The 26,536-nt window shown below is 47.0% G+C and overlaps 1 protein-coding gene across 3 annotated transcripts in view; it reads left to right on the top strand.

Annotated features, from left to right (window-relative positions):
- Window positions 1-7,035: 7,035 nt before the first annotated feature.
- Window positions 7,036-26,536, top strand: part of cep164 (centrosomal protein 164) — a 40,018-nt gene continuing 20,517 nt past the window's right edge. Inside the window, exons 1-18 of one of the 3 annotated variants that reach the window (XM_082966526.1) lie at window positions 7,036-7,269; window positions 8,659-8,748; window positions 9,028-9,139; window positions 9,757-10,016; window positions 11,555-11,698; window positions 11,846-11,962; window positions 13,668-13,745; window positions 14,026-14,130; window positions 20,449-20,505; window positions 20,614-20,691; window positions 20,932-21,005; window positions 21,238-21,678; window positions 22,009-22,140; window positions 22,460-22,655; window positions 22,898-22,981; window positions 23,150-23,272; window positions 23,605-23,748; window positions 23,828-23,911. In XM_082966526.1, coding sequence (XP_082822652.1) covers window positions 8,722-8,748; window positions 9,028-9,139; window positions 9,757-10,016; window positions 11,555-11,698; window positions 11,846-11,962; window positions 13,668-13,745; window positions 14,026-14,130; window positions 20,449-20,505; window positions 20,614-20,691; window positions 20,932-21,005; window positions 21,238-21,678; window positions 22,009-22,140; window positions 22,460-22,655; window positions 22,898-22,981; window positions 23,150-23,272; window positions 23,605-23,748; window positions 23,828-23,911 — 2,256 coding nt within the window. In that variant the 5' untranslated portion in view covers window positions 7,036-7,269; window positions 8,659-8,721. The remainder of the gene's footprint in view (window positions 7,270-8,658; window positions 8,749-9,027; window positions 9,140-9,756; window positions 10,017-11,554; window positions 11,699-11,845; window positions 11,963-13,667; window positions 13,746-14,025; window positions 14,131-20,448; window positions 20,506-20,613; window positions 20,692-20,931; window positions 21,006-21,237; window positions 21,679-22,008; window positions 22,141-22,459; window positions 22,656-22,897; window positions 22,982-23,149; window positions 23,273-23,604; window positions 23,749-23,827; window positions 23,912-26,536) is intronic. The other 2 variants (XM_082966525.1, XM_082966524.1) reach the window with 2 other exon arrangements.

Here is a 26,536-nt window from a genome sequence, read left to right as displayed (position 1 = left end):
TGGTATGACTTAAAGATTGCTGTACACCAGCGGAAACAATCCAACTTGAAGGAGCTGGAGCAGTTTTGCCTTGAAGAATGGGCAAAAATCCCAGTGGCTAGATGTGCCAAGCAGAAAGAAACATACCCCAAGAGACTTGCAGCTGTAATTGCTGCAAAAGGTGGCTCTACAAAGTATTCACTTTGGGGGGGGGGGGGGGGGGGGGGGGGTGAATAGTTATGCATGCTTTTGTTTTGTCTTATTTCTTGTTTGTTTGACAATAAAAAATATTTTGCATCTTCAAAGTGGTAAGCATGTCGTGTAAATCAAATGATACAAATCCCCCCACAATATATTTTAATTCCAGGTTGTAAAGCAACAAAATAGGAAAAATGACAAGGGGGGTGAATACTTTCACAAGCCACTGTAGGAAGACTGAACCAGGCCAGCATTTGGTAACACATATCTGTGAAATATAAATAATGTAAATAAGGACACGACCAGAGCAACCTCGGTTCCAACGACTCACAGTGGAGTTCTCTGTATCCTGAACTGATATCTTCTTTGTGTGGAATTTATGGTTGTGAATCAGTGGGTCCAACTATTATCTCCTTCAGATGCCGTTCAACACAAAATCGTCCTTCTTGCTATTTTTTTTTGACCTTTCTTTACAACACTCTTGCACTGGTTCTATGCACACTCCCTAGACTCTACCCACACATACTACACCGTCACTCCAACATACACACGCAACACACACATGCATATTTATGCCACACACATACACACACAGAGACACTTTCACACTCTTCACATAAGCTGCTGCTGCTACCCTGATTGCCTAATCACTTTTACCCATATCTACATGTACATACTGTATTACCTCAATGACCTCAACTACCTCATACCCCTGCACATTGACTCAGTACTGGTACTCCTTGTGTATATAGCCTCGTTATTTAAAGTTTGTGTTACTATTTCCTTTTTTTTGTGCAAATAATTGTCTTACTTTTTAACACTGCATTGTTGGGAATGGGCTCGTAAGTAAGCATTTCACTGTAAAGTCTACACCTGTAGTATTTGGCACGTGACCCATACATTTGATTTGAATTTATGCATTTTTTTTTTTAAATCAATCTGATTTTTTCAATTCCTTGAAGTCTGAGTACTCGAGATGCAAGAACTTACATTTATAAGCAAGAGATGCTGTTTATTTAGCTGTGTAGATGTTGTTATTTAAGTTCCAAGGCCCGTGTTTGTGTACTAGTGCCTATCACTGCCGGGAATTAGGGGGCATTCACCTAGGACCTCGGCCAAACCACCTACACAATACTTAGTACAGAAAATAAAGATAAAGCAGTGCCCAATTCAGGGGCCAAAATACAGCAATGCAAAATTCATATACTGTTCGAATTGTTTTTGCTATCTAAAACCTTAGGAGAATCCTTTGAAGAACCCTTTTGGGTTCCATGTAGAACCCTTTTTTTTACAGAGGGTTCTACATGGAACCCAAAATGGTTCTACTATGGGGAAAGCTGAAGAACCCTTTGGGAACCTTTTTTTCTAAGAATGTAGATGCCATCTCTCCATTTTGGAAACAATTCGGCAAACTTTGCCACAGATCTTACACAACCGTGACATTGACCATCAGTCATTGACCTTCAGATTTGGCCGATACTAGATCAGGGATATGCTGAAAATACCAGTGGAGGGTTAACATTAACGCCAATTTTTTTTTTTACAGGCATTAAACAAATAAACATCTACCACACAAACTGAACCAGTCATGCCAACTGGGTGTGAGGCTTTTATTCCATCAGAGTGATCTAGGCTATTTCAAGATCTTTATCTATTTCTCATAGCAACAGAGGACTGCAAAGCCAAGAATTTAATTACTGTGTAGATTAGGCTACTGTGTAGATAACATCTCACGTTCAAGTTCATGGAGGACATATTCAAAGACAGCTACATAATCATAATATTTCTGAAAATGTGATTGGCATTCATGCCTAAATTCTCTGCTGTCTTGACATACAATGTCACGCTGGTATAAAGGATTTGGAGACAGGCGCAGGAATACACAATAGGGGTTTTTAATACACCCAAAACAAACACGTATACAAAAACACTGGGCTGTAGCTAAACAAAAGGGCGAGGGTAAACCTCGTTAAAAGACACGGGACGATACTCGTAATACACAATATATACTGCACGCAGCTTAACGGCTGCACCAACGCATAGGCACTCACACCACCAACAGACATGGGAACAATAACCGACAAAGACAACAGAGGACCCATATATAACATACTTATCAGGGGAAATGGGAACCAGGTGTGTGTAATCAGACAAGACAGTCCGGGGTTGATGATAAGGAAGCCTAGAAAGCCGGTGACGTAGACCTCTGGAACTGGTGAACAGAATGAGCAGCAGTACCGGGGGGATCCGTGACAAACAAGGCCTATAAGCAATTAGCTCATTGATTTGTCTTCTGTAATTATAGGAGGGTCTCACAGTAGAAATGGCCGGTGGGTGTTTTTTTTTGCAGAGAAACTAGGCAATGATGGAAAGTGATGATGACACACAGGGGCATCTTTCAGGTTTTCATTAGGAGCAAAGCCAATGAATAGTCACTGCTCAGCAGCGAAAGCAGAGGATTTCTCTGATTGATTTGCTGCCACCTTATGGTAGATGCATGTGTTGCACTAGGGGCCAAACATACTGCATGTAGCAATACACTGCAAAAGAAAAACTACATAGACCAGCATACATTTCAAGCTTGTCCATGCTGGTGTATGGTGGTCCATGCTGGTCAGTGCTGGTCTGATGCTGGTCAAGTTGGTTGGAACAGCATTGCCTAGCTGGTCAAGCTGGTCTTAACTGGTCAAGCATATGCTGGTCTACGCTGTTTTTTTCAGTAGATATTGTGACAATGTTTTTGAAATCAGATGATACTTTTAAACTATATTATTGTTATTATTGAAAAAGAAGCCCCAATTCATGGATTCAGAAAAGACAAACCAATCTATAGTGTTGCAATGCAGAATATACTGTAACTTCAGTAAAAAAAGGAGTCATTTTGGTGACAAATTAATGGAGGCTAAACTGAGTGCATATACCTTTTGGTTGCTGTCAATAACATAACTTTGCCCACAACAAAGCAGGATGCATTTGTCAAGGAACCACTTCATTGAGAAGACGTTTTATGACAACTGTTTGACACCTCCTCATACCGGAAGGCTCCTATTTTTATTGCACTGTTGTTGATGTCATGTGGAAGTGGCACTGCAATAATGTATCAATTGCATGCAAATTAGAGCCTTCAATTGTAACTAATCTGGCCTGTGTTTAAGAGAGTAACACTGCCGCTATCTCACTCTCTAACCAAGGCGCATGAATTGAACTAACACTTGGATAAAGGTTGGGTTTTACAGAAAGAGGAAATACATTTTCGAATGGACTACTATGGGCTCAGGGACCAATCACAGTGGTAATACAAAAACCCCTGATGTAATTGATTACATTGCAGAAATCCGACCAATCATTTGTTACATGGACTGACCAATAGATTGTGGTTACATGTATTTTTCTAAGCTTATTCGTGTTTTATTACATTTTCTGCCAAATGCATTCATGTTTCCAATGAGAATGTGGAAATATGAAAGCACTAGCATATTACACTATAAGATTACCTGCTAATGGGATTATACTGTACTAGCTAGTAAATTACAGTACTGTAAATAATTTGAGGGGTGGTGATTAGGCCCAATGAGAGGTGTCCTCTGCATCACTGTTGTCCAATCTACTAGTACCGCGATATTTCTGAGTGGTAGGCGGGTGCTACGTGGTTGAAATGGAGTGGAGTGATAGGTTTGTGGTGATTGTATGGAGATTGTGACATCCGGTTAAATGGCGTCCCTTGACAAGGCAAGAACAAGATGTATGTCAGGAGAAGTGCAGTATTATCATAAGGAGACGTATACTTGGAATACGGTGGAGGAATGGAGGGAAAAGAGAGGCAGAGGAGGACTAAGAGAGAGAGGGAGGAAGAGGAAGAGGGTGAGCTTGAGTCGGTTAAAAATGGTGGGAAAAAGGGAGATGGTTTGTTAAAGAAGAATGGTAGAAAGTGTAAGCAGAGTGAGTTGAAGACAGGAGGAGAAATGGAAGTGAATGAGGGCGAAGTATCAGAGGTGGTAGGTGTGGTGAAGTTCTCAAAGCCCAAGGCTTGCCCCGAGGGTCAGGATAAAGATTAGTCTGAGACAGTAGGAGTGACGTTTTTGGAAAAAGTGTACTCTTGCCTTTTGGCTGATCCATTTCAGGTTTCAGGGTGGGTGAAAACAGAGTTGGGTGCTGTGGAATTGCTGAGGGTAACCAGAAGTGGTCTTGTGATAATTGTTTGTGTTTCTGCTGGTCAGAAGGAGCAGGCACTCCATGTTAAACGAATGGGGGCAAGACCTGAATTGTTTTGGTCTCAAGAAAAGGGCGCCATTGAAAGGAGTGATTACTGGGGTAGCGGTAAATGTGAAAGCTGACAAACTGAAGGGGAAGATTTCCGGTGTTTGTGATGCTCGTCGTTTGGTGCGATGCAGACAGGGTGGCGTGAGTGGAGAAACAGAAGAGTCATTGTTTGTTCTTTTGAGTTTTGATGTTGAGTCTGGACGACAAAGGGATGTTAGGATATATAAGTTAACCTGTCCAAGCTTTTGTGCCAACTACATTACATTGTTACAGGTGTCAAGCTTATGGGCATGTGGCAGCAGTGTGTAGGAGGGAGGTTCCTAGGTTAGAGAAGTGTGCAGAAGGGCATGAGACAAAGGAATGTGTAGCACTGGGGAAAGTAATGGTACAGTATGTGTTAATTGTAGGGGTGAAAAATTAAAGGAGCGCCACACACTCTAGGAGCTCAGATGTAGTAATGTAATAACCTAATATCGGTTAGACAGCTTGTCTGTCGAAATGTTGGATATTAGGTTATTAAATGACTGCATCTCAGCTCCTAGAGTGAGCGGCTCTCCTTTAATTTTTCAAGTGTTCTACTCCGCTAGCCAGCACCTCGCCTAAATAGGTGTGCGTTTCTTTCGCCTCTAGATTAAATGTAGGGGTGCCCATGGGGCTGGGGATCAGAAATGCTTGGTGCGAGAGAGGCAGGTTGAGGTTTCCAGGGTTAGAGTAGTACAGAAGTTGTCATATGCTGAGGCAGTGAAGAAAGTAGAGGAAGATGGGTCAAGGGTAGGGATCCTGAGAGGAGTGTTGTGAGTAGCAGATCTGTACCAGTACAGAGGGATAAACCATCGAGTGATATATGTTTCAGTAAGATTGGATTTTAGGCATTTATAGTAATGGTTATCAACTGTACTGCAGGGATGGAATGTAAGCTGCAAAAAATAGAGGTTATGGTGGCAGCTGCAGAGAGGTATTTGGGTGTGCGAGACTTAAAAAACAAACATTTATTTAACTAGGCAAGTCAGTTAAGAACAAATTCTTATTTACAACGACGGCCTACTCCAGCCAAACCCAGACGCCCTATGGGACTCCCAATCACAGCAGGTTTTGATACAGCCTGGATTCGAACCAGAGTGTCTGTAGTGACGCCTTAAGCACTGAGATGCAGTGCCTTAGACCGCTGCTCCACTCGGGACATCAAAATAATTACAGGCTGTGTTAAGTGGTGGTGTTCCATCCTTTCAGGCTGTTGGCCTGAAGTAGGACTAAATAGATTTATATATTTATATATATATATATTTTAGCAAAGTATAAGGGAGTTATACATACCGCACCAACAGATCCACAGATGATGCAATCTCTATTGCACTCCACACTGCCCTTTCACACCTGGACAAAAGGAACTATGTGAGAATGTTATTCATTGACTACAGCTCAGCGTTCAACACCATAGTGCCCTCAAAGCTCATCATTAAGCTAAGGACTCATCCCTAACCCTGGGACTAAACACCTCCCTCTGCAACTGGATCCTGGACTTCATGACGGGCCGCCCCCAGGTGGTAAGGGGAGGTAACAACACATCCGCCACGCCGATCCTCAACAGGGGTTTGCCCCTCAGGTGTGCGTGCTCAGTCCCCTCCTGTACTCCCTGTTCACTCATGACTACAAGGCCAGGCACGACTCCAACACCATCATTAAGTTTGCTGATGACACAACAGTGGTAGGCCTGATCACCAACAACGATGAGACAGCCTATCGGGAGGAGATCAGTGACCTGACTGTGTGGTGCAAGGACAACAACCTCTCCCTCAATGTGATCAAGACAAAGGAGATGATTGTAGACTACAGGAAAAGGAGGACCGAGCACGCCCCCATTCTCATCGACAGGGCTGTCGTGGAGCAGGTTGAGAGCTTCAAGTTCCTTGGCGTCCACATCACCAACAAACTAACATGGTTCAAGCACACCAAGACAGTCGTGTAGAGGCCACGACAAAACCTATTCCCTCTCAGGAGACTGAAATGATTTAGCATGGGTCCTCAGATCCTCATAAGGTTTTACGGCTGCACCATCGAGAGCATTCTGATGGGTTGCATCACTGCCTGGTATGGCAACTGTTTGGCCTCCGACCACAAGCCACTACAGAGGGTAGTGCGTATGGCCCAGTACATCACCGCAGCCACGCTTCCTGCAATCCAGGACCTCTATACCAGGCGGTGTCAGAGGAAGGCCCTAAAAATTGTCAACGACCCCAGCCACCCTAGTCATAGACTGTTCTCTCTGCTACCACACGGCAAGTGGTACCGGAGCACCATGTCTAGGTCCAAGAGGCTTCTAAACAGCTTCTATCGCCAAGCAATAAGACTCCTGAACAGCTAATCAAATGGCTACTCAGACTATTTGCATTGCCCCCCCCCCCCCATTATCTACACATACTCACTTTAATAACTCTTGTAAGTTTGTAAGTAAGCATTTCACTGTAAGGTTTACACCTGTTGTATATTCGGCGCATGTGACAAATACAATTTGATTTTGATTTTATACAACATATGTAGCGGTAATGCAACATATGTTGGATGTCAACCGCCGTCAATCTTCATTGAAAAGCAGAAACAGAAGCAGAAGCAGCAGCAGAAGCAGCAGTCTACGTGGTTGCTAGGGCTGTTAGAACGGAAACTGAATAAAGCGTCCCTGGAAGCTCCATCAGCGGATTCTGTTTTGATATGTTGTGGTTGTTTAGGTAGCAGACCCAGTGCAACTATTATACTCATTTGTAAGGGAAAATGTCGATTATAATCGCAGTCGATTGATCTTACCCTTACTGGGACAGGAGAAGAACTTGTAGTTAGGTAGGTAAATCGTATAATTTTTTTGTCCAAGTTTAATTTTATAGCTAGCTAATATGCTAACGTTAGCATGCTGACGTTTTCCTCTGAGATGACACCTCCCTGCCTTGATCTGTCAGGGAACTTAACGTTAGCCTGCTATCTAGCTAGTTATTCTAATTTAAACGGCCAACTAGCTAATGTAGCTAACTAGCTCGTTACGTAGCTAAACTGACGTTAGCCAACTACATTCACGTACTAGCTAGCTAAAAAGCAAAGTTAAAACTACTATACTGTGGTTTTAACTCGCTAAATTAGCTAATTGATGTGAACTCCCGCTACCCCCTTTTGTTTTCACTTGAAAACGTTTCCCCCTTTAACTGTGGCAAAGGGTTCTTCATTGTGACTAGATTCACTTAGCTAGCTACCCAACTACTATAGCTAACGTTACGTGGATAGAGTTTGCAAAACCCAATAATAGCATAGACCCATATAGGCACTGGTGTAAAGTACTTACATTTTGTTTTAAATATATATATATATTTATTTATTTATTTTAAACCCTTATTTTACCAAGTAAGTTGACTGAGAACACATTCTCATTTACAGCAACGACCTGGGGAATAGTTACAGTGGAGAGTGGGGGATGATTAGGTGGCCAGATTGGGAATTTAGCCAGGACACCGGGGTTAACACCCCTACGATTACGATAAGTGCCATGGGATCTTTAGTGACCACAGAGAGTCAGGACACCCGTTTAACGTCCCATCAGAAAAACGGCACCCATCACAGGGCAATGTCCCCAATCATTGCCCTGGGGCATTGGGATATTTTTTTAGACCAGATGGAAGGGTGCCTCCTACTGGCCCTCCAACTACTTAAGTCGTTTTTTGGGTAATCTGTACTTTACTATTTATATTTTTGACAACTTTTACTTCACAACATTCCTAAAGAATGCTTAGCAGGACTGGAAAATGGCCAAATTCACACACTTATCAAGATCCCTGGTCACCCATACTGCCTCTGATCTGGCGGACTTATTAAACACAAATGCTTCATTTGTAAATGAGCTACAGGCAGTTAGATTTGGGTATGTCATTTTAGGCGAAAATTGAAAAAAGGGTTCGATCCTTAAGAGTATATTTAAAACCAAATACCTTTATACTTTTACTCAAGTATTATTTTACTGGGTGACTTTCACTTTTACTTGAGTCATTTTCTATTAAGGTATCTTTACTTTTACTCAAGTATGACAATTGGGTGCTTTTTCCACCACTGCCCATAGGACTGTACACAAATAGAGGTCCCATATGGGATTTGGTTTGTAGTGATGCATACGCTACTTGCAAATGCAATTCAACCCAGCTAAAATGTTCAAATGGCATCTACAACATGACTATTTCCCCCCCTTAGTAACCATGACAGCAGCTGCTGCTCTACAGATTGGAGACCAGCTGATCCTGGAAGAGGACTACGATGAGAACTATATCCCCTCTCAACAAGGTAGAGAGGAATGATACAGAAGGGGCAGTATGGCAACCTTTCTAGTTGACAGATCAGTAGACTGTACACCGCATTGCTGAAACAGAACTACACAAGCATGGTGCAAATTATTGTAGTGGGCATCAAACACATAGGCACGTCTCAAAACCAAGCAATGCTCTGTTTTACATAGACATGCTGTGCTTCATGACACATTCACTAACTTATTTTGGTTGCGTGAGAAGTCATGTAATGTTAGCTGGATATTTTCCTCACTGCTTTCTTCCCCTCCCCTATCAGAGATCCACGAGTACGCACGAGAGATTGGCATTGATCCCAATCAGGAGCCGGAGCTCCTATGGCTGGCCAGGGAGGGCATTGTTGCCCCACTGCCTCCCGAATGGAAACCCTGGTAAGCAGGCAGGTGTCTGCCACTATACCAGAAATGGAGTCTGAACCTGGTGGCGTCGGTCGGTAACATCCACTCAAGTGAATTTGAAACCGAACACAAATATTCTCACCTGTGTGGTGAATTTGTGTGTGGATGGTCAACATATTTGTAGAGGGGGGATGCTTTTTGTGCTACGCCAATTAATTGCAGTAAAACAGTACTTTTTATTACATTTTTAACAGTACTTTTTTGATAGTGATTCATTAAGCAAAAATAACACAGATTTGGTCATACTGACTAGTCACAATGTCACCCTTCTCTTGCATGGATCAGTTGTGTCTTGGTCGAGGTCTCGATTCACAGTCTTTTTACTGTGATCTGAGTTTGAAGACACCTGACATTGACTCCATCTCTGGCCCCTAGCTGTGTAACAACAGTGGTAGACTGCCCAGTATTCCCAGACACCATATACGCCTACAATCTACCTGTCAAAGGAAAAGTGCTTTCTCCACATCTTTCTTACTCTCTAGATCCTCCCTAGCTGGCCTAGTTCAGTAAGTGGTTTCTCAAATCCCACCTATTAGTGCCACTGTTATTTTAACGTTCACTGGTCTCTTCTCCCTTCTCTGGGTTCTGAGGTGCTGAAGTGACTCCCTCCTCTCCCTCCTCTCGCAGTCAGGACGTGTCGGGGGACGTGTACTACTTCAACTTCTCCTCGGGTCAGTCCACCTGGGACCACCCGTGTGACGAGCAATACCGCAGCCTGGTAAAACAGGAGCGCGAACGAGCCGGCACACAGCCCCACGGGCCCCCCGCCACTAAGAAGAAGGAGAAGAAGAAAAAAGACAAAGAGCCAAAGAAGAAGGCGAAAGACCAAGAGCTCCTGAAACCACCAGGAGTGAGTGGGTGTTATGTTCTGAAATACACCAAGCACATGAAGTGAGTCACAGATGTCTCAGAACTCTGCAGTGCTGTTGTGTGTAGATCTATTGGTCTGGAAATAACTTCAACTCTAAATAATGTCAAAGAAGCACGGCTATTCCACATAGTCACTGAGGCGTCGCAGAAAATACTATAAATAGTAGAAAGGAAACAAAGTACAAAGAGGAGGCCTTTAGAGTGGCTTGGCTGAACCAATACATTATTATATTATTGTCTTGGTTATCAACACGACAGTCATATACTCATGCTTGGTTGCTTCATGGCCCTGAGTTGCTAGGTGATACAGTTGTACCGATATAGGGATTGTCGTAGTGATAATAGAGTTGTAAACAAGTCATTGTCCTAAGTCATTCTCCATTTGCTATGTGTATCCTTTCTTAACAGTCTGTAAACAAAGGGGAAAGTCCTGCATTGAAGGAGAGCCAGACAGAAACAGGGAAGGCCACTCTCGGATTACAGGGACCCTCTGCACCCACCCAGCCCCCTCTCTCCCCCCTGAATGCCCTCTCTAATACAGCACCCCCCAGCTTGGCTCCACTATCCCACCTGTCCACCCTCCCTCCTCTCACCTGGGCTGTATCTCCTCTCTCCCCACTGGGTGGGTCTGTCCGCAGCAGTACGGCCCTAGCGGACGCCCAAGAGATCCTGGGCCTTTCTCCTGGCTTCTCTAGAGCTTTCTCTGACCCAGTCCCAGAAACTCAGCCTTCACCTGCCTCCTCACACCCTCCCAACACCCCTGGGAGGGGGTTCGAACTGACTTGGGGGCTAGCGCCATACGATGAGGAATGGGACAGGGCAGTGGAGTTTGGCCTAGGGCCCACTGATGACACACAGAGCCAAGCTGATGCAGTTAGTCATGGTAGTATCGAGGGGGGAGCAGAGGGCTTTGTCACTGAGGAGGTGGTGGAATGGAGGGAGGCAGCAGAAGAGGGCAGGGAGAGCAGTAGTGATTTCAGGGACAAGGTGGTCTGTTTGGAAGTGGTGGTAGAGGAAGGAAAGGCTATTGAACCCCAATTGCCTTCATGTGGTCATTCTACACCTGGGGCAGTGATGACCGAAACATATGAGGGAAGAGAAAGCCAAGCCAAGCAGAAGGAAAAGTTCATCCCAGGAGTTCACTTACTTGATGCCAGGGACAGTGAGCAGGGCCTCGTCCCCTACCTGGCCCCTCTCTGTCTCTCCCCGGGGCCCATGTCCCCTTACCTCTCAACCGAGAGACATGGAAAGGGAGAGAGCATGGCTGATCCCGCAGGGCAGGGCAGTGCAGGGAGTCGGCAGGTAGGACCACAGATTACAGACAGGCAATAGTAAAACAGGCTCAGAGCGTAAAGGAACTGTTATAGTCATAGGAGAAGGATTGGTAGAAGCAGGTGAATGATGGGAGCAGTATACCAAATTTGACTCCATGATCCTTGAATATCATGATGATTACTATTAACCTGGCAACTCTCTATACAACAGATTTGTTCACGTGTGTCTCTCTCTGTCTCTCAGCCGTTGAGCTTGACCCTTGGGCCTCTGCAGACCCCAATGGGGAGCCTGGGGAGCCTTGCTCCACTACGGGGTCTTGATGGCGCGGCTTTGAGGGGGTCCCTGGGCAGCTATGGAGGGCTGGAGTCCCTGAAGAGTCCCCTTGGGGTAAGAGCTTTCACCTTGACGAAAAATAATGATAGTTATGTACTGTATTACCTTTATGCTTATAGTGTGCTGTTCAGAGTCCTTAACCTTTTACTTATCTCTTTCTCTCTGTCTCTCCTCCTTCACTTCCTCCCTCCCTCCCCCAAGGGTCCTCTCTCAAGCCTGGGGTCCAGCTTACTGGGAGGGCGACAGGAGGAGCGCGTGTCTTTCTCTCTGCCTGGGTTCGAGGATGACGAGGGTAACATCTCAGAGGATGAGCAGCCGGTACGTCTTTCAACTGGCAACGTGCATACCAGCCCTTTCAGGGCACTGAAGCAGAATTTTTGGAGAACAAAAGTGTTTCATTTGTGGAGTATACATTACAACCTGTAATTTAAACTGATTTTTATTTGGATTTAATGTAATGGACATACACAAAATAGTCAAAATTGGTGAAGTGAAATAAAAAAAATTACTTGATACATTTTTCTTTTTTTAAGAAATAAATATGGAAAAGTGGTGCGTGCATATATATTCACCCCCTTTGCTACGAAGCCCCTAAATAAGATCTGGTGCAACCAATTACCTTCAGAAGTCACATAATTAGTTAAATAAAGTCCACATGTGTGCAATCTAAGTGTCACATGATCTCAGTATATATGCACATGTTCTGTGTGTAACACAGAGTCTGCAACACCACTAAGCAAGGGGCCCCACCAAGCAAGTGGCACCATGTAGACCAAGGAGCTCTCCAAACAGATCAGGGACAAAGTTGTGGAGAAGTACAGATCAGGGTTGGGTTATAAAAAAATATCCAAAACTTTGAACATCCTACGGAGCACCATTAAATCCATTATTCAAAAATGGAAAGAATATGGCACCACAACAAACCTGCCAAGAGAGTGCTGCCCACCAAAACTCATGGACCAGGCAATGAGGGCATTAGTCAGAGAGGCAACAAAGAGACCAAAGATAACCCTGAAGCAGCTGCAAAGCTCCACAGCGGAGATTGGAGTATTTGTCCATAGGACCACTTTAAGCCGTACACTCCACAGAGCTGGGCTTTACGGAAGAGTGGCCAGAAATAAGCCATTGCTTAAAGAAAAGAATAAGCAAACACGTTTGGTGTTCGCCAAAAGGCTTGTGGGAGACTCCCCAAACATATGGAAGAAGGTACTCTGGTCAGATGAGACTAAAATGTAGCATTTTGGCCATCAAGGAAAAATGTCTGGTACAAACCCAACACCTCTCATCAACCCAAGAACACCATCCCCACAGTGAAGCATGGTGCTGTGGGGATGTTTTTCATCGTCAGGGATTGGGAAACTGGACAGTATTGAAGGAATGATGGATGGCGCTAATTACAGGGAAATTCTTGAGGGAAACCTGTTTCAGTCTTCCAGAGATTTGAGACTGGGACGGAGGTTCACCTTCCAGCAAGACAATGACCCTAAGGATACTGATAAAGCACTCGAGTTGTTTAAGGGAAAACACTCGAGTTGTTTAAGGGGAAACATTTAAATGTCTTGGAATGGCCTAGTCAAAGCCCAGACCTCAGTCCAATTGAGAGTCTGTGTTATGACTTAAAGATTGCAGGACACCAGCGGAACCCATCAAACTGGAGCAGTTTTGCCTTGAAGAATGGGCAAAAATCCCAATGGCTAGATGTGCCAAGCTTATAGAGACATACCCCAAGAGACTTGCAGCTGTAATTGCTGCAAAAGGTGGCTCTTCAAAGTATTGACTTTGGGGGGGTGAATAGTTATGCACGCTGAAGTTTTCTTGTCTTATTTCTTGTTTGTTTCACAATAAAAAATATTTTGCATCTTAAAAGTGGTAGGCATGTTGTATAAATCAAATGATACAACCCCCCCCAAAAATACATTTTAAATCCAGGTTGTAAGGCAACAAAATAGGAAAAATGCCAGGAGGGGTGAATACTTTCGCAAGCCACTGTAAGTTAGATGTGTGACTGTGATGCTGTTTGCAGAGTCCTCGTGGCTCGGCCAGACTGTTACAGAACCTGCACCTGGACTTGGATGCGTTGGGAGGAGGGCTGCAGTATGAGGTACACCACCTTCTTCACCATGCACAACAAGACAGCACAAGAACATCAAATAGGGGTCATTTCACACTTATAACAGAACACATACCATACTCATAATGTTACATAGCACACCTACCACTCACCTTCAACTGTGAACCATTTTACTGAAAATGTCTATTTTATAGCATAACCCCCTTGGGACTTTTCACCTACTTTCAACTCCATCCGTGATACCAGTGCAGACAAGCCCGTGTCATTATTACATTAGAAAACCTCTCTGGGTGTGTTGTGTGGCTAACAGGACAGCGAGGCCAGTGGAGTGGCCCCACCAGAGGAGAGGACAGAAGCAGAGCTACGGGACCTAGCCCTGTCTGGAGAGCACAGCCCTGAGCCCACCCCTCAACAGGTAACACCAACACTACTGATGCGCCTCAATCTATTACGTCTCTCGCTTTCTCTCTTTTCATCCCACTGTCAATCCTGTGGTGTATGTCCGTTGTAGGACTTTCTAGTAGTTTAAACTATACACTTAGATATATTGAACCGTCTCAAACTCATGACTATGCTATCAGATCTGTCTGAAGAGAGATCACAAGATGCAGACCTAGATACAGTGAGGGAAAAAAGTATTTGATCCCCTGCTGATTTTGTACGTTTGCCCACTGACAAAGAAATGATCAGTCTATAATTTTAATGGTAGGATTATCTGAACAGTGAGAGACAGAATAACAACAAAAAAACGCATGTCAAAAATGTTATAAATTGATTTGCATTTTAATGAGGGAAATAAGTATTTGACCCCCTCTCAATCAGAAAGATTTCTGGCTCCCAGGTGTCTTTTATACAAGTAACGAGCTGAGATTAGGAGCACACTCTTAAAGGGACTGCTCCTAATCTCAGCTTGTTACCTGTATAAAAGACACCTGTCCACAGAAGCAATCAATCAATCAGTTTCCAAACTCTCCACCATGGCCAAGAACAAAGAGCTCTCCAAGGATGTCAGGGACAAGATTGTAGACCTACACAAGGCTGGAATGGGCTACAAGACCATCGCCAAGCAGCTTGGTGAGAAGGTGACAACAGTTGGTGCAATTATTCGCAAATGGAAGAAACACAAAAGAACTGTCAATCTCCCTCGGCCTGGGGCTCCATGCAAGATCTCACCTCGTGGAGTTGCAATGATCATGAGAATGGTGAGGAATCAGCCCAGAACTACACGGGAGGATCTTGTCAATGATCTCAAGGCAGCTGGGACCATAGTCACCAAGAAAACAATTGGTAACACACTACGCCGTGAAGGACTGAAATCCTGCAGCGCCCGCAAGGTCCCCCTGCTCAAGAAAGCACATATACATGCCCATCTGAAGTTTGCCAATGAACATCTGAATGATTCAGAGGACAACTGGGTGAAGTGTTGTGGTCAGATGAGACCAAAATGGAGCTCTTTGGCATCAACTCAACTCGCCGTGTTTGGAGGAGGAAGAATGCTGCCTATGACCCGAAGAACACCATCCCCACCGTCAAACATGGAGATGGAAACATTATGCTTTGGGGGTGTTTTTCTGCTAAGGGGACAGGACAACTTCACCGCATCAAAGGGACGATGGACGGGGCCATGTACCGTCAAATCTTAGGTGAGAACCTCCTTCCCTCAGCCAGGGCATTGAAAATGGATCGTGGATGGGTATTCTAGCATGACAATGACCCAAAACACACGGCCAAGGCAACAAAGGAGTGACTCAAGAAGAAGCACATTAAGGTCCTGGAGTGGCCTAGCCAGTCTCCAGACCTTAATCCCATAGAAAATCTGTGGAGGGAGCTGAAGGTTCGAGTTGCCAAACGTCAGCCTCAAAACCTTAATGACTTGGAGAAGATCTGCAAATAGGAGTGGGACAAAATCCCTCCTGAGATGTGTGCAAACCTGGTGGCCAACTACAAGAAACGTCTGACCTCTGTGATTGCCAACAAGGGTTTTGCCACCAAGTACTAAGTCATGTTTTGCAGAGGGGTCAAATACTTATTTCCCTCATTAAAATGCAAATCAATGTATAACATTTTTGACATGCGTTTTTCTGGATTTTTTAGTTGTTATTCTGTCTCTCACTGTTCAAATAAACCTACCATTAAAATTATAGACTGATCATTTCTTTGTCAGTGGGCAAACGTACAAAATCAGCAGGGATCAAATACTTTCTTCCCTCACTGTAGAAGTGCTCTTGTGTACTAGATTGATTGCCTTGAACCAAAACCAACACTTGAGGGATGGACAGTGTAAGCTATCATTGGGAAACTGTGTATGCCTATTCATTCATTGAGACATAACATCTTTGTCATTTATCAACTCTCATAAGTGTGTGTGTGTGTGTGTGTGACTCTAAACACGTGTTTCGGTTCTTGTCTCGATCTCTTCCTGGTTGTGTAGCTGCTGTGTCAGTGGGAGCTGTGCTATGGTCACGGCTGCCACTGTTTCTTTCTGTTGGTCCTCTTGTCCTCATACTGTCACTGTTATTGCTTTGCCGTCTGAGTCGTTCATTTTATCACCCCTCCCCTTTGGTCTTAGGTCTTTCTGTGTGTGTATGTGTTTAACTGTGTACTTCCTCTGATTTTGTCACACTTCTCTGTGTTTGTTGTTGTTGAGATGACTGCTCTCTTTCGATTACCTCTACCTACGGAATGCGTGAGTGGTTTGCATGCTGCTCAGGTCCCTGTGTCTTCTCGTCACAATATTTTGTCCCCCCCCTACTTTCTTTTTGTGTTTGTCTATGCACGCCTTCCCTCTCTTTCTCTCTGGGTGCCACCATCCTCCTCTTCCAACCAAGGACTCCCTTCGTGGACGCCACCTCCCCTCCTGTCCACCATGCGGAGGCAGCAAGGACTGCAGTAGTGCTGGGGTCTGCCCCCCTACCTCAGACCCCCAGCATGCTAAAACTAGAGACAGTGGAGAGGAAGAGGAGGAGGAGGAAGATTATGAGGAGGGGTGGGGAGAGGACGGAGAGAGTGTGGCTGAGGAGGAAGGAGGTGAAGAGGAGAACCAGGGAGAAGAGGGACAAGTGAGTGAGAAGAAGAAAGGAGAGGAGGAGGAGGGCAAGGACGTTGAGGCTGAGGCCAGTGAGGAGGTAGAGTGTGTAGAAAAGTTGGAGGGAGAGGAGCAAAGTGATGAGGTCATAAAGAGGTGTGTAAAAAGTGAGGAAGGGGAGGAAGAGGGGACTGGTGACGCAGTTGAGAAAAGTGTGGAAAATGTCAATAAAAAGGAGGAAGAACAAGGAAGTGATGAAAAGATAGAGAGATATCTTGGAGATCAAGAAGAGAGGGATAGGGTAGTAGAGCAATGTGTTAAAAATGAAGAACTTGATAAACAGGTAGAGGAAAGAAATGAGCTGGTTGAGAGCAGTGTTAAAAGTGAGGGAGAACAAAAAGCAGAAGAGAGTGATGAGGGAGTTGACAGACGCAATACAAGTGAGGAAGAAGGAGAGGAAAAAAAGGGGGAACAGGAGGAAGAGAGTGATGACGTAGTAGAGAGATATATGAAAGAGATGGAGGGAGGCGATGAAGAGGTAAGTGAGATAGTGTGGGAGAGATATTTGAAAAGCAAGCATGTGGAAAGGAAGGAAGAGACTGTCAGAGACAGTGTAGAGGAGAAGAAAGAGGAGGAAGATGAGGCAAAGGGAGATGAGGATAGTGATGAAGTGTTTGAGAGGTGGTTGAAAGAGGAGGCTGAGGAGGGTGAGAGTGAGGTGGTAGAGAGATGTGAGGAAGAGGAGGGTGAGAGTGAGGTGGTAGAGAGGTGTGTGAAAAGTGATGAAGAGGTGGACGAGGAGGGTGAGAGTGAGGTGGTAGAGAGGTGTGTGATAAGTGAGGAAGAGAAGGAAGAAGAGGGTAAAGAGGAGGGTGAGAGTGAGGTGTTGGAGAGGTGTGTGAAAAGCGAGGAGGTGGAGGAGGGTAAAGATGAACCTGAGGAGGTGGTGGAGAAGTGTGTGAAAAGCGAGGAGGTGGAGGAGGGTAAAGATGAACCTGAGGAGGTAGTGGAGAGGTGTGTGAAAAGCGAGGAAGTGGAGGAGGGTAAAGATGAACCTGAGGAGGTGGTGGAGAGGTGTGTGAAAAGCGAGGAAGTGGAGGAGGGTAAAGATGAACCTGAGGAGGTGGTGGAGAGGTGTGTGAAAAGCGAGGAGGTGGAGGAGGGTAAAGATGAACCTGAGGAGGTGGTGGAGAGGTGTGTGAAAAGCGAGGAAGTGGAGGAGGGTAAAGATGAACCTGAGGAGGTGGTGGAGAGGTGTGTGAAAAGCGAGGAAGTGGAGGAGGGTAAAGATGAACCTGAGGAGGTGGTGGAGAAGTGTGTGAAAAGCGAGGAAGTGGAGGAGGGTAAAGATGAACCTGAGGAGGTGGTGGAGAGGTGTGTGAAAAGCGAGGAAGTGGAGGAGGGTAAAGATGAACCTGAGGAGGTGTTGGAGAAGTGTGTGAAAAGCGAGGAAGTGGAGGAGGGTAAAGATGAACCTGAGGAGGTGGTGGAGAGGTGTGTGAAAAGCGAGGAAGTGGAGGAGGGTAAAGATGAACCTGAGGAGGTGGTGGAGAAGTGTGTGAAAAGCGAGGAAGTGGAGGAAAGTGACAAAGTCTTCGAGAGATGCTCGCTGAGTGAAAAACGAGCTAGTGAAGGAGAGGAGAGCAGTGAGGAGGAGGAGGTGGAGGGGTGCGTCAAAAGCAAACTAAAAGAAAAGGAAGGAGACAAACTTGAAGAAGACAGCGATGAGGTGGTGGAAGAAGTGCAAGCCTCACCGAAACCCAAAACATCCACAAGCTCAGGCGAAGTAATCGAGAGATTTGAACCACAAACGGTCCAAGTTAGGTCACTGGGGCAGAAGAAGAAGATAGCGGACCTTAAACGAAGTGACAACATGGAGGTGTATGTGGGGAAGAAGAAGAATTTGCCCAAACAAAGCCCTCTACCAGCAGAGGTAGGGGTTTGGTGTGCTTTGACCATGTCGTGGCCCCTGCCCTGGCTCCCCCTCTGCATGCACCTCCGCCCCTCTCTCAGCCAAAGGAGACACCAATCCACTCCCTGATGGGCTGTGTGTGTCCCAAGTCCCATCCCTGGTGAATCCAGCCCCCATGGTCTCCCTCGCACATCAAATTGGTGTCTTTGGTCTTTACACACATTTTTGCCAGTCCAGTAAACCTCCAGCCATTGTGCTTCTAACACTTCAGCCCCTGAGGACTGGATTGGAATATTCTGGTCCCCTTGTTGCCAGTTTTGCCTCTTCCTCCAGAGCTGAGCTCTGCAGTCCCATCCTGTCAGCCAGCCCCAAAAGCAGCCCCATCCTCTTCTCCAGCCCCAAAGGCAGCTTTATCCTCTAAGACAAACCTCTAGGCATCCCTATCCTCTCAGACAAACCTTTAGGCAGCCCTATCCTCTCAGACAAACCTTTAGGCAGCCCTATCCTCTCAGACAAACCTTTAGGCAGCCCTATCCTCTCAGACAGACCTCTAGGCAGCCCTATCCTCTCAGCCACACCCAAGGCAGCCCCATCTTCTCAGTCAGCCCCCTAGCAAGCCCTATCGTCTCAAACAGCCCCCTATGTGGATACATCCTCTAAGTCTACCACCAAGGCACTCTTATGCTTTCATCCAGCCCCCAAGGCATCCCAACCCTCTCTGGCAGCCCCACCCCCTCTGACAGCCCCCAAGACAGCCCCACCCCCTCTGACAGCCCCCAAGGCAGCCCCACCCCCTCTGACAGCTCCCAAGACAGCCCCACCCCCTCTGACAGCCCCCATGACAGCCCCACCCCCTCTGACGGCCCCCCAAGACAGCCCCACCCCCTCTGACAGCTCCCAAGACAGCCCCACCCCCTCTGACAGCCCCCATGACAGCCCCACCCCCTCTGACGGCCCCCCAAGACAGCCCCACCCCCTCTGACAGCCCCCAAGACAGCCCCACCCCCTCTGACAGCCCCCAAGGCAGCCCCACCCCCTCTGACAGCCCCCAAGGCAGCCCCACCCTCTCAGACGGCCCCCCAAGGCACCCACACCCTGTCAGACAGCCCCCAAGGCACCCCCACCCTCTCAAACAGCCCCCAAGGCAGCCCCACCCTCTCAGACAGCCCCCAAGGCAGCCCCACCCTCTCAGACAGCCCCCAAGGCACCCCCACCCTCTCAGACAGCCCCCAAGGCAGCCCCACCCTCTCAGACAGCCCCCAAGGCAGCCCCACCCTCTCAGACAGCCCCCAAGGCACCCCCACCCTCTCAGACAGCCCCCAAGGCGGCCCCGTCCTCTCATTCCAAACTTGCAGTACTGTAGCCTTTGTTTCTCTGTCTCTACTACCTGCTTGACCAGCCATGTGTTTGCGTGGTATGGGCATTTTGTCTGCCTCTTTGCCTCTTGTCTGCCCAAGCTTTGCTCATCAAGCCATGGGATGGCTGCTCTGTGCTGTTGACTAGTGTATTGTCCCTTTGCTGCTGTACTTGCTTTGCCCTACTACGAGAGCCTTCATAGTTGCTGTGTGTCCTCCTGTGTGACTGGGTGTGTATCGCTGAGAATGGCAGCATACATACATACATTCATGCATGCATGCCTGCCTGCCTGCCTGCCTGCCTGCCTGCCTGCCTGCCTGCCTGCCTGCCTGCCTGCCTGCCTGTCTGTCTGTCTGTCTGTCTGTCTGTCTGTCTGTCGTGTTGAGGTGATACGGTAGCACTATGCATCTTGTCAGTGACTGAGTGTGTGTTTACATCAGCAGTCCGAGGCCAGCGAGCACATTGAGGTGGCATCCTCCACCACCAAGGACCTCAGGGTACTTTTTATGGCTTGACAACATGCTTTATAATGTACATTTAAACAGATATTATCAAGGGGTGTGTTTAGTAAAGACTAACAGTGTTGTGTTCCATTTTCCCTTTAGTCTGGTTTTGGCTCCAAGTTGTCAGAGAACGTGCTGGACCTGAAGGATCTCTCCCCTGCTGTTAGTCCACTCTTGCAGGTACCACACTTTCTCCTCCTCTCCTCCTCTTCCTCTCCTTTCTTTTTCTCCCTCCTTCCTCCTCAGCTACAGTCTCTCCTTCCTCACTTGGATGTTCTCAGTCACAGTGGTTCTCTGGCTGTAGAGTCTGTAGGCACAGTTTGTACCGTTGTTTTATTTTGAGAGTAACACTCACATCATGCCACGTAGAGTTAGATGTTAGCATTTGCTATTCATATAAAAAATATATATTTTCCGCAGGAAAAAGAGGGCAAAGTGAAAGTCAGTGCGGCAGAGGAGAAGGAATGGAGGAAGAGGGCAGAAGCTGCAGAGAGGTTGGCAGACTTTCTGATTCTGATAAATGCCCATACTTCAGTGGAATGTCCTCTCTGAATTTGAAACACACATTGTGATACAAGCCTATTGTCACTGTCACTGGTGCAGTAGTATGTCTCTCGCACAGATCTGCAGTCTAGAGCTGAGCCAAATCATTTATCTGACTTCCCTCCCTCGCTCTCTCTTTCTCTCTCCCCTCCCTCCCTCCCTCCCCTGGCCCCCACTCTGCAGGCGTCTTCAAGCTGCAGGCAGGGAGGATCCAGCAATGGAGGACAGGCACCCCAGCCAGTCCAGTGAATCCCAACAGGACACAGGGTCCTCCCATTCTGAGCCGGAGCCCCGGCCGCGGGCCGAGGGGGTCAGCACCAGCGCCAGCCTAGGGGTGCCGGGGGTCCAGGGGGTCAAGCGGCCTGACACCTCCAGAGGCCGCCTGGTTAGGAGCCCCCACGCCAACTACAAGGAGGAAGCCCCCAGACAGGGGGAGGACAGCAGAAGGGCCCAGGAGGAGGAGAGGGACAAGGAGAGGAGGGAGACTGAGAGGGAGATAGAGGAGGAAAAGGAGCGTGCACTGCGGGAGAGGCAGGAGAAGGTGCGCCTACTTCAGGAGGAGCTGCGGCGGGAGGAGGAAGAGGAGGAACAGAGGCTGAAGGAGGAGAGCGAGGAGAGGGTCAGGTAGGCATCCAGGCAGCAGGCCACGGAGTGGTCAACCTCCCTCAATCTCCACTAATGTCCACTTTTATAGTAGTATTTGTGAGCTGTGATGCTCCCTGTGATTGTGACAGGATATGACTCAATGTTGATGCTTAGGGCTGTGTGACAGTGCTGGTTATCTCACCCGCGTGTGTGTGTGTGTGTGTGTGTGTGTGTGTGTGTGTGTGTGTGTGGTGTGTGTGTGTGTGTGTGTGTGTGTGTGTGTGTGTGTGTGTGTGTGTGTGTGTGTGTGTGTGTGTGTGTGTGTGTGTGTGTGTGTGTGTGTGTGCCTGGTCCTGACCGGTCTTCCAGGAGCCTGAGGGAGAGGCTCCAGTGTAAGGGGAGGGAAGAGGAGAGCAGGCTGAGTGTGGAGTCTGAAAGCAGGCTACTGGAGCTGAGGGAGCTGGCCCGGCGGGAGAGAGAGAACCAGCAACGCAACGTCAGGTGACTCATCTCATTTCTCTCTACAATTCATCCATCTGCTTAAGCACACACACACACTTATTCGCATGACAGCAATCGCCCTGGAGTGCTCCAGTGATCCATAGATCACATGCCCAGCGACCATAGCCGTATTAATATGACACTACTTCACATAACTATGCTGTGCTAAGGCAATACTATTCTCACTACACATACAGTAGGTATACCATACCGCTTGGCAACTGGAGAAAAACAAGACCAACAAAATATTTTAGTTAGAAATGATTGTGTGTGCGTGCTTGCTACGTTCGCGTGTGTGTGTGTGTGTTGTTTTTGTCAGGGAGGAGGGCGAGGCGATGCTGAGGCAGCTGCGTGCCACCCTAGAGGCGGAGAGAGAGGCGGAGCGAGAGAGGATAGAGGCCCAGAAGAGGCGGGACCTAGAACAACTGAGGGAGGAGTCAGAGGAGGAGCTACGTGCGGAGAAGCGGAGACTGCTTGGGGAGCGGGAGGAGCAACTCGACTCCCTCAAACAGGAGGTGGGGGAAGGGGAGGTGGGAGGGGGAGGTGGGAGAGTGGCGATGGGGGTCGGAGAAGGGAGGGGTGGAGGTATAGGAGAGGGGCCTTCCAATACACACGTGTACTTGAAACAACTGAATGTGTACTGTCTGGACTCGTGTTTGGGTTTTTGTGTGGGGAATACGTGTAGGGAGTCTAGGATAGTGTGGTGTGTGTGTGTGTCACACAGATGATGGTTGAAGACAGTGTGTTGTTGTCTTAGGGGAGAAGCAGTGCCAGTGAGAGGCGGAGGGAGTTGAAGAGCCCTCGTAGCCCAGAGCAGCATCTAGCAGAGTACCAAAGAGAGGTGATAGAGAATCCACACACACACACACACACACTACTTCCCACCTTTGGTACACAAAACCTTAGCCCCTCATCTCACTGACTACATATTACCATAACAGTATGTCAGTCTAAACCCTATAGAGTGTTGTGACATTATGTATCCCTCCCACTCACTGTCTTGGTCCAGTTGGGAGACGTGCTCCAGGAAGTGAGGGAGGAAGTGCAGCGTGACCACGGCAGGAAGCTGGAGCAGCTCAAAGACGACCACCGCAGAGAACTCAACTCAATCAGAGACAATCATCTGGACCAGGTGAGGCACAGTTCAAAGGTCACAGCTTCTTGCAACAGACCTGTTGCTAACTCATTATCTATTTGTGTCTGTTTGTGTGTGTGTGTGTGTGTGTGTGTGTGTGTGTGTGTGTGTGTGTGTGTGTGTGTGTGTGTGTGTGTGTGTGTGTGTGTGTGTGTGTGTGTGTGTGTGTGTGTGTGTGTGTGTGTGTGCTGTATGTCTGTGTGCGTCTGGATGCGTCTGCATGTGTGTGTGTGTGTGTCTGTTTGTGTGTGTGTGTGTGTATGTCTGTGTGTGTGTGTATGTCTGTGTGCGTCTGGATGTGTCTGCATGTGTGTGTGTTTGTCCTCCAGGAGGCTGTCCAAAGGGAGCAGTTGCTGTGTGCCCTGCAGGAGGAGAGAGATGGCCTGCTGGCCACCCACAGCGCCCAGCTGGAGAGACTCCGTACACAGCTAGACTCCCAGCTCTCCAAGACCCGCCAGACACACACACGCAAGGTGAGGACAGAGACACACACGTGCGGCACGAACACACACACACCGTGTATCATCTCCAAACACCTATGTCATCCCTTAGGAGGCAAAGATTCAGGAGCTGGGGGACAAGCTGGAGCTGAGGGCCAGAGAACTGAAGACCCAGGAGGCAATACTGAAGACCCAGGTAGTCAATCAATCACTGATGTACTGATATGTGTATTCATGACTACCTGGAAGGGATGGCCTAGGCTATGGAATGAACTGTATGTGTGGTTGGGCACTATGGAATGAACTGTATGTGTGGTTGGGCACTATGGAATGAACTGTATGTGTGGTTGGGCACTATGGAATGAACTGTATGTGTGGTTGGGCACTATGGAATGAACTGTATGTGTGGTTGGGCACTATGGAATGAACTGTATGTGTGGTTGGGCACTATGGAATGAACTGTATGTGTGGTTGGGCACTATGGAATGAACTGTATGTGTGTGGTTGGGCACTATGGAATGAACTGTATGTGTGGTTGGGCACTATGGAATGAACTGTATGTGTGGTTGGGCACTATGGAATGAACTGTATGTGTGGGGTTGGGCACTATGGAATGAACTGTATGTGTGGGGTTGGGCACTATGGAATGAACTGTATGTGTGGTTGGGCACTATGGAATGAACTGTATGTGTGGTTGGGCACTATGGAATGAACTGTATGTGTGGTTGGGCACTATGGAATGAACTGTATGTGTGGTTGGGCACTATGGAATGAACTGTATGTGTGGTTGGGCACTATGGAATGAACTGTATGTGTGTGGTTGGGCACTATGGAATGAACTGTATGTGTGGTTGGGCACTATGGAATGAACTGTATGTGTGTGGTTGGGCACTATGGAATGAACTGTATGTGTGTGGTTGGGCACTATGGAATGAACTGTATGTGTGTGGTTGGGCACTATGGAATGAACTGTATGTGTGTGGTTGGGCACTATGGAATGAACTGTATGTGTGGTTGGGCACTATGGAATGAACTGTATGTGTGGTTGGGCACTATGGAATGAACTGTATGTGTGGTTGGGCACTATGGAATGAACTGTATGTGTGGTTGGGCACTATGGAATGAACTGTATGTGTGTGGTTGGGCACTATGGAATGAACTGTATGTGTGGTTGGGCACTATGGAATGAACTGTATGTGTGTGGTTGGGCACTATGGAATGAACTGTATGTGTGTGGTTGGGCACTATGGAATGAACTGTATGTGTGTGGTTGGGCACTATGGAATGAACTGTATGTGTGTGGTTGGGCACTATGGAATGAACTGTATGTGTGTGGTTGGGCACTATGGAATGAACTGTATGTGTGGTTGGGCACTATGGAATGAACTGTATGTGTGTGGTTGGGCACTATGGAATGAACTGTATGTGTGGTTGGGCACTATGGAATGAACTGTATGTGTGGTTGGGCACTATGGAATGAACTGTATGTGTGGTTGGGCACTATGGAATGAACTGTATGTGTGGTTGGGCACTATGGAATGAACTGTATGTGTGGTTGGGCACTATGGAATGAACTGTATGTGTGTGGTTGGGCACTATGGAATGAACTGTATGTGTGGTTGGGCACTATGGAATGAACTGTATGTGTGGTTGGGCACTATGGAATGGAATGAACTGTATGTGTGGTTGGGCACTATGGAATGGAATGAACTGTATGTGTGGTTGGGCACTATGGAATGAACTGTATGTGTGTGGTTGGGCACTATGGAATGAACTGTATGTGTGGTTGGGCACTATGGAATGAACTGTATGTGTGGTTGGGCACTATGGAATGAACTGTATGTGTGGGGTTGGGCACTATGGAATGAACTGTATGTGTGGTTGGGCACTATGGAATGAACTGTATGTGTGGTTGGGCACTATGGAATGAACTGTATGTGTGGTTGGGCACTATGGAATGAACTGTGTGTGGTTGGGCACTATGGAATGAACTGTATGTGTGGGGTTGGGCACTATGGAATGAACTTTATGTGTGGTTGGGCACTATGGAATGAACTGTATGTGTGGTTGGGCACTATGGAATGAACTGTATGTGTGGTTGGGCACTATGGAATGAACTGTATGTGTGTGGTTGGGCACTATGGAAGGAACTGTATGTGTGGTTGGGCACTATGGAATGAACTGTATGTGTGGTTGGGCACTATGGAATGAACTGTATGTGTGTGGTTGGGCACTATGGAATGAACTGTATGTGTGTGGTTGGGCACTATGGAATGAACTGTATGTGTGTGGTTGGGCACTATGGAATGAACTGTATGTGTGGTTGGGCACTATGGAATGAACTGTATGTGTGGTTAGGCACTATGGAATGAACTGTATGTGTGGTTGGGCACTATGGAATGAACTGTATGTGTGTGGTTGGGCACTATGGAATGAACTGTATGTGTGGTTGGGCACTATGGAATGAACTGTATGTGTGGTTGGGCACTATGGAATGAACTGTATGTGTGGTTGGGCACTATGGAATGAACTGTATGTGTGTGGTTGGGCACTATGGAATGAACTGTATGTGTGTGGTTGGGCACTATGGAATGGAATGAACTGTATGTGTGTGGTTGGGCACTATGGAATGGAATGAACTGTATGTGTGTGGTTGGGCACTATGGAATAGAATGAACTGTATGTGTGGTTGGGCACTATGGAATGAACTGTATGTGTGTGGTTGGGCACTATGGAATTAACTGTATGTGTGTGGTTGGGCACTATGGAATGGAATGAACTGTATGTGTGTGGTTGGGCACTATGGAATGGAATGAACTGT

Source organism: Salmo salar, chromosome 20 (genome assembly GCF_965601325.2).
Source record: "Salmo salar chromosome 20, fSalSal1, whole genome shotgun sequence".
Classification (NCBI taxonomy): domain Eukaryota; kingdom Metazoa; phylum Chordata; class Actinopteri; order Salmoniformes; family Salmonidae; genus Salmo; species Salmo salar.
Note: the sequence above shows the minus strand (reverse complement) of the source record. Positions and strands in the feature narration are given on the sequence as shown.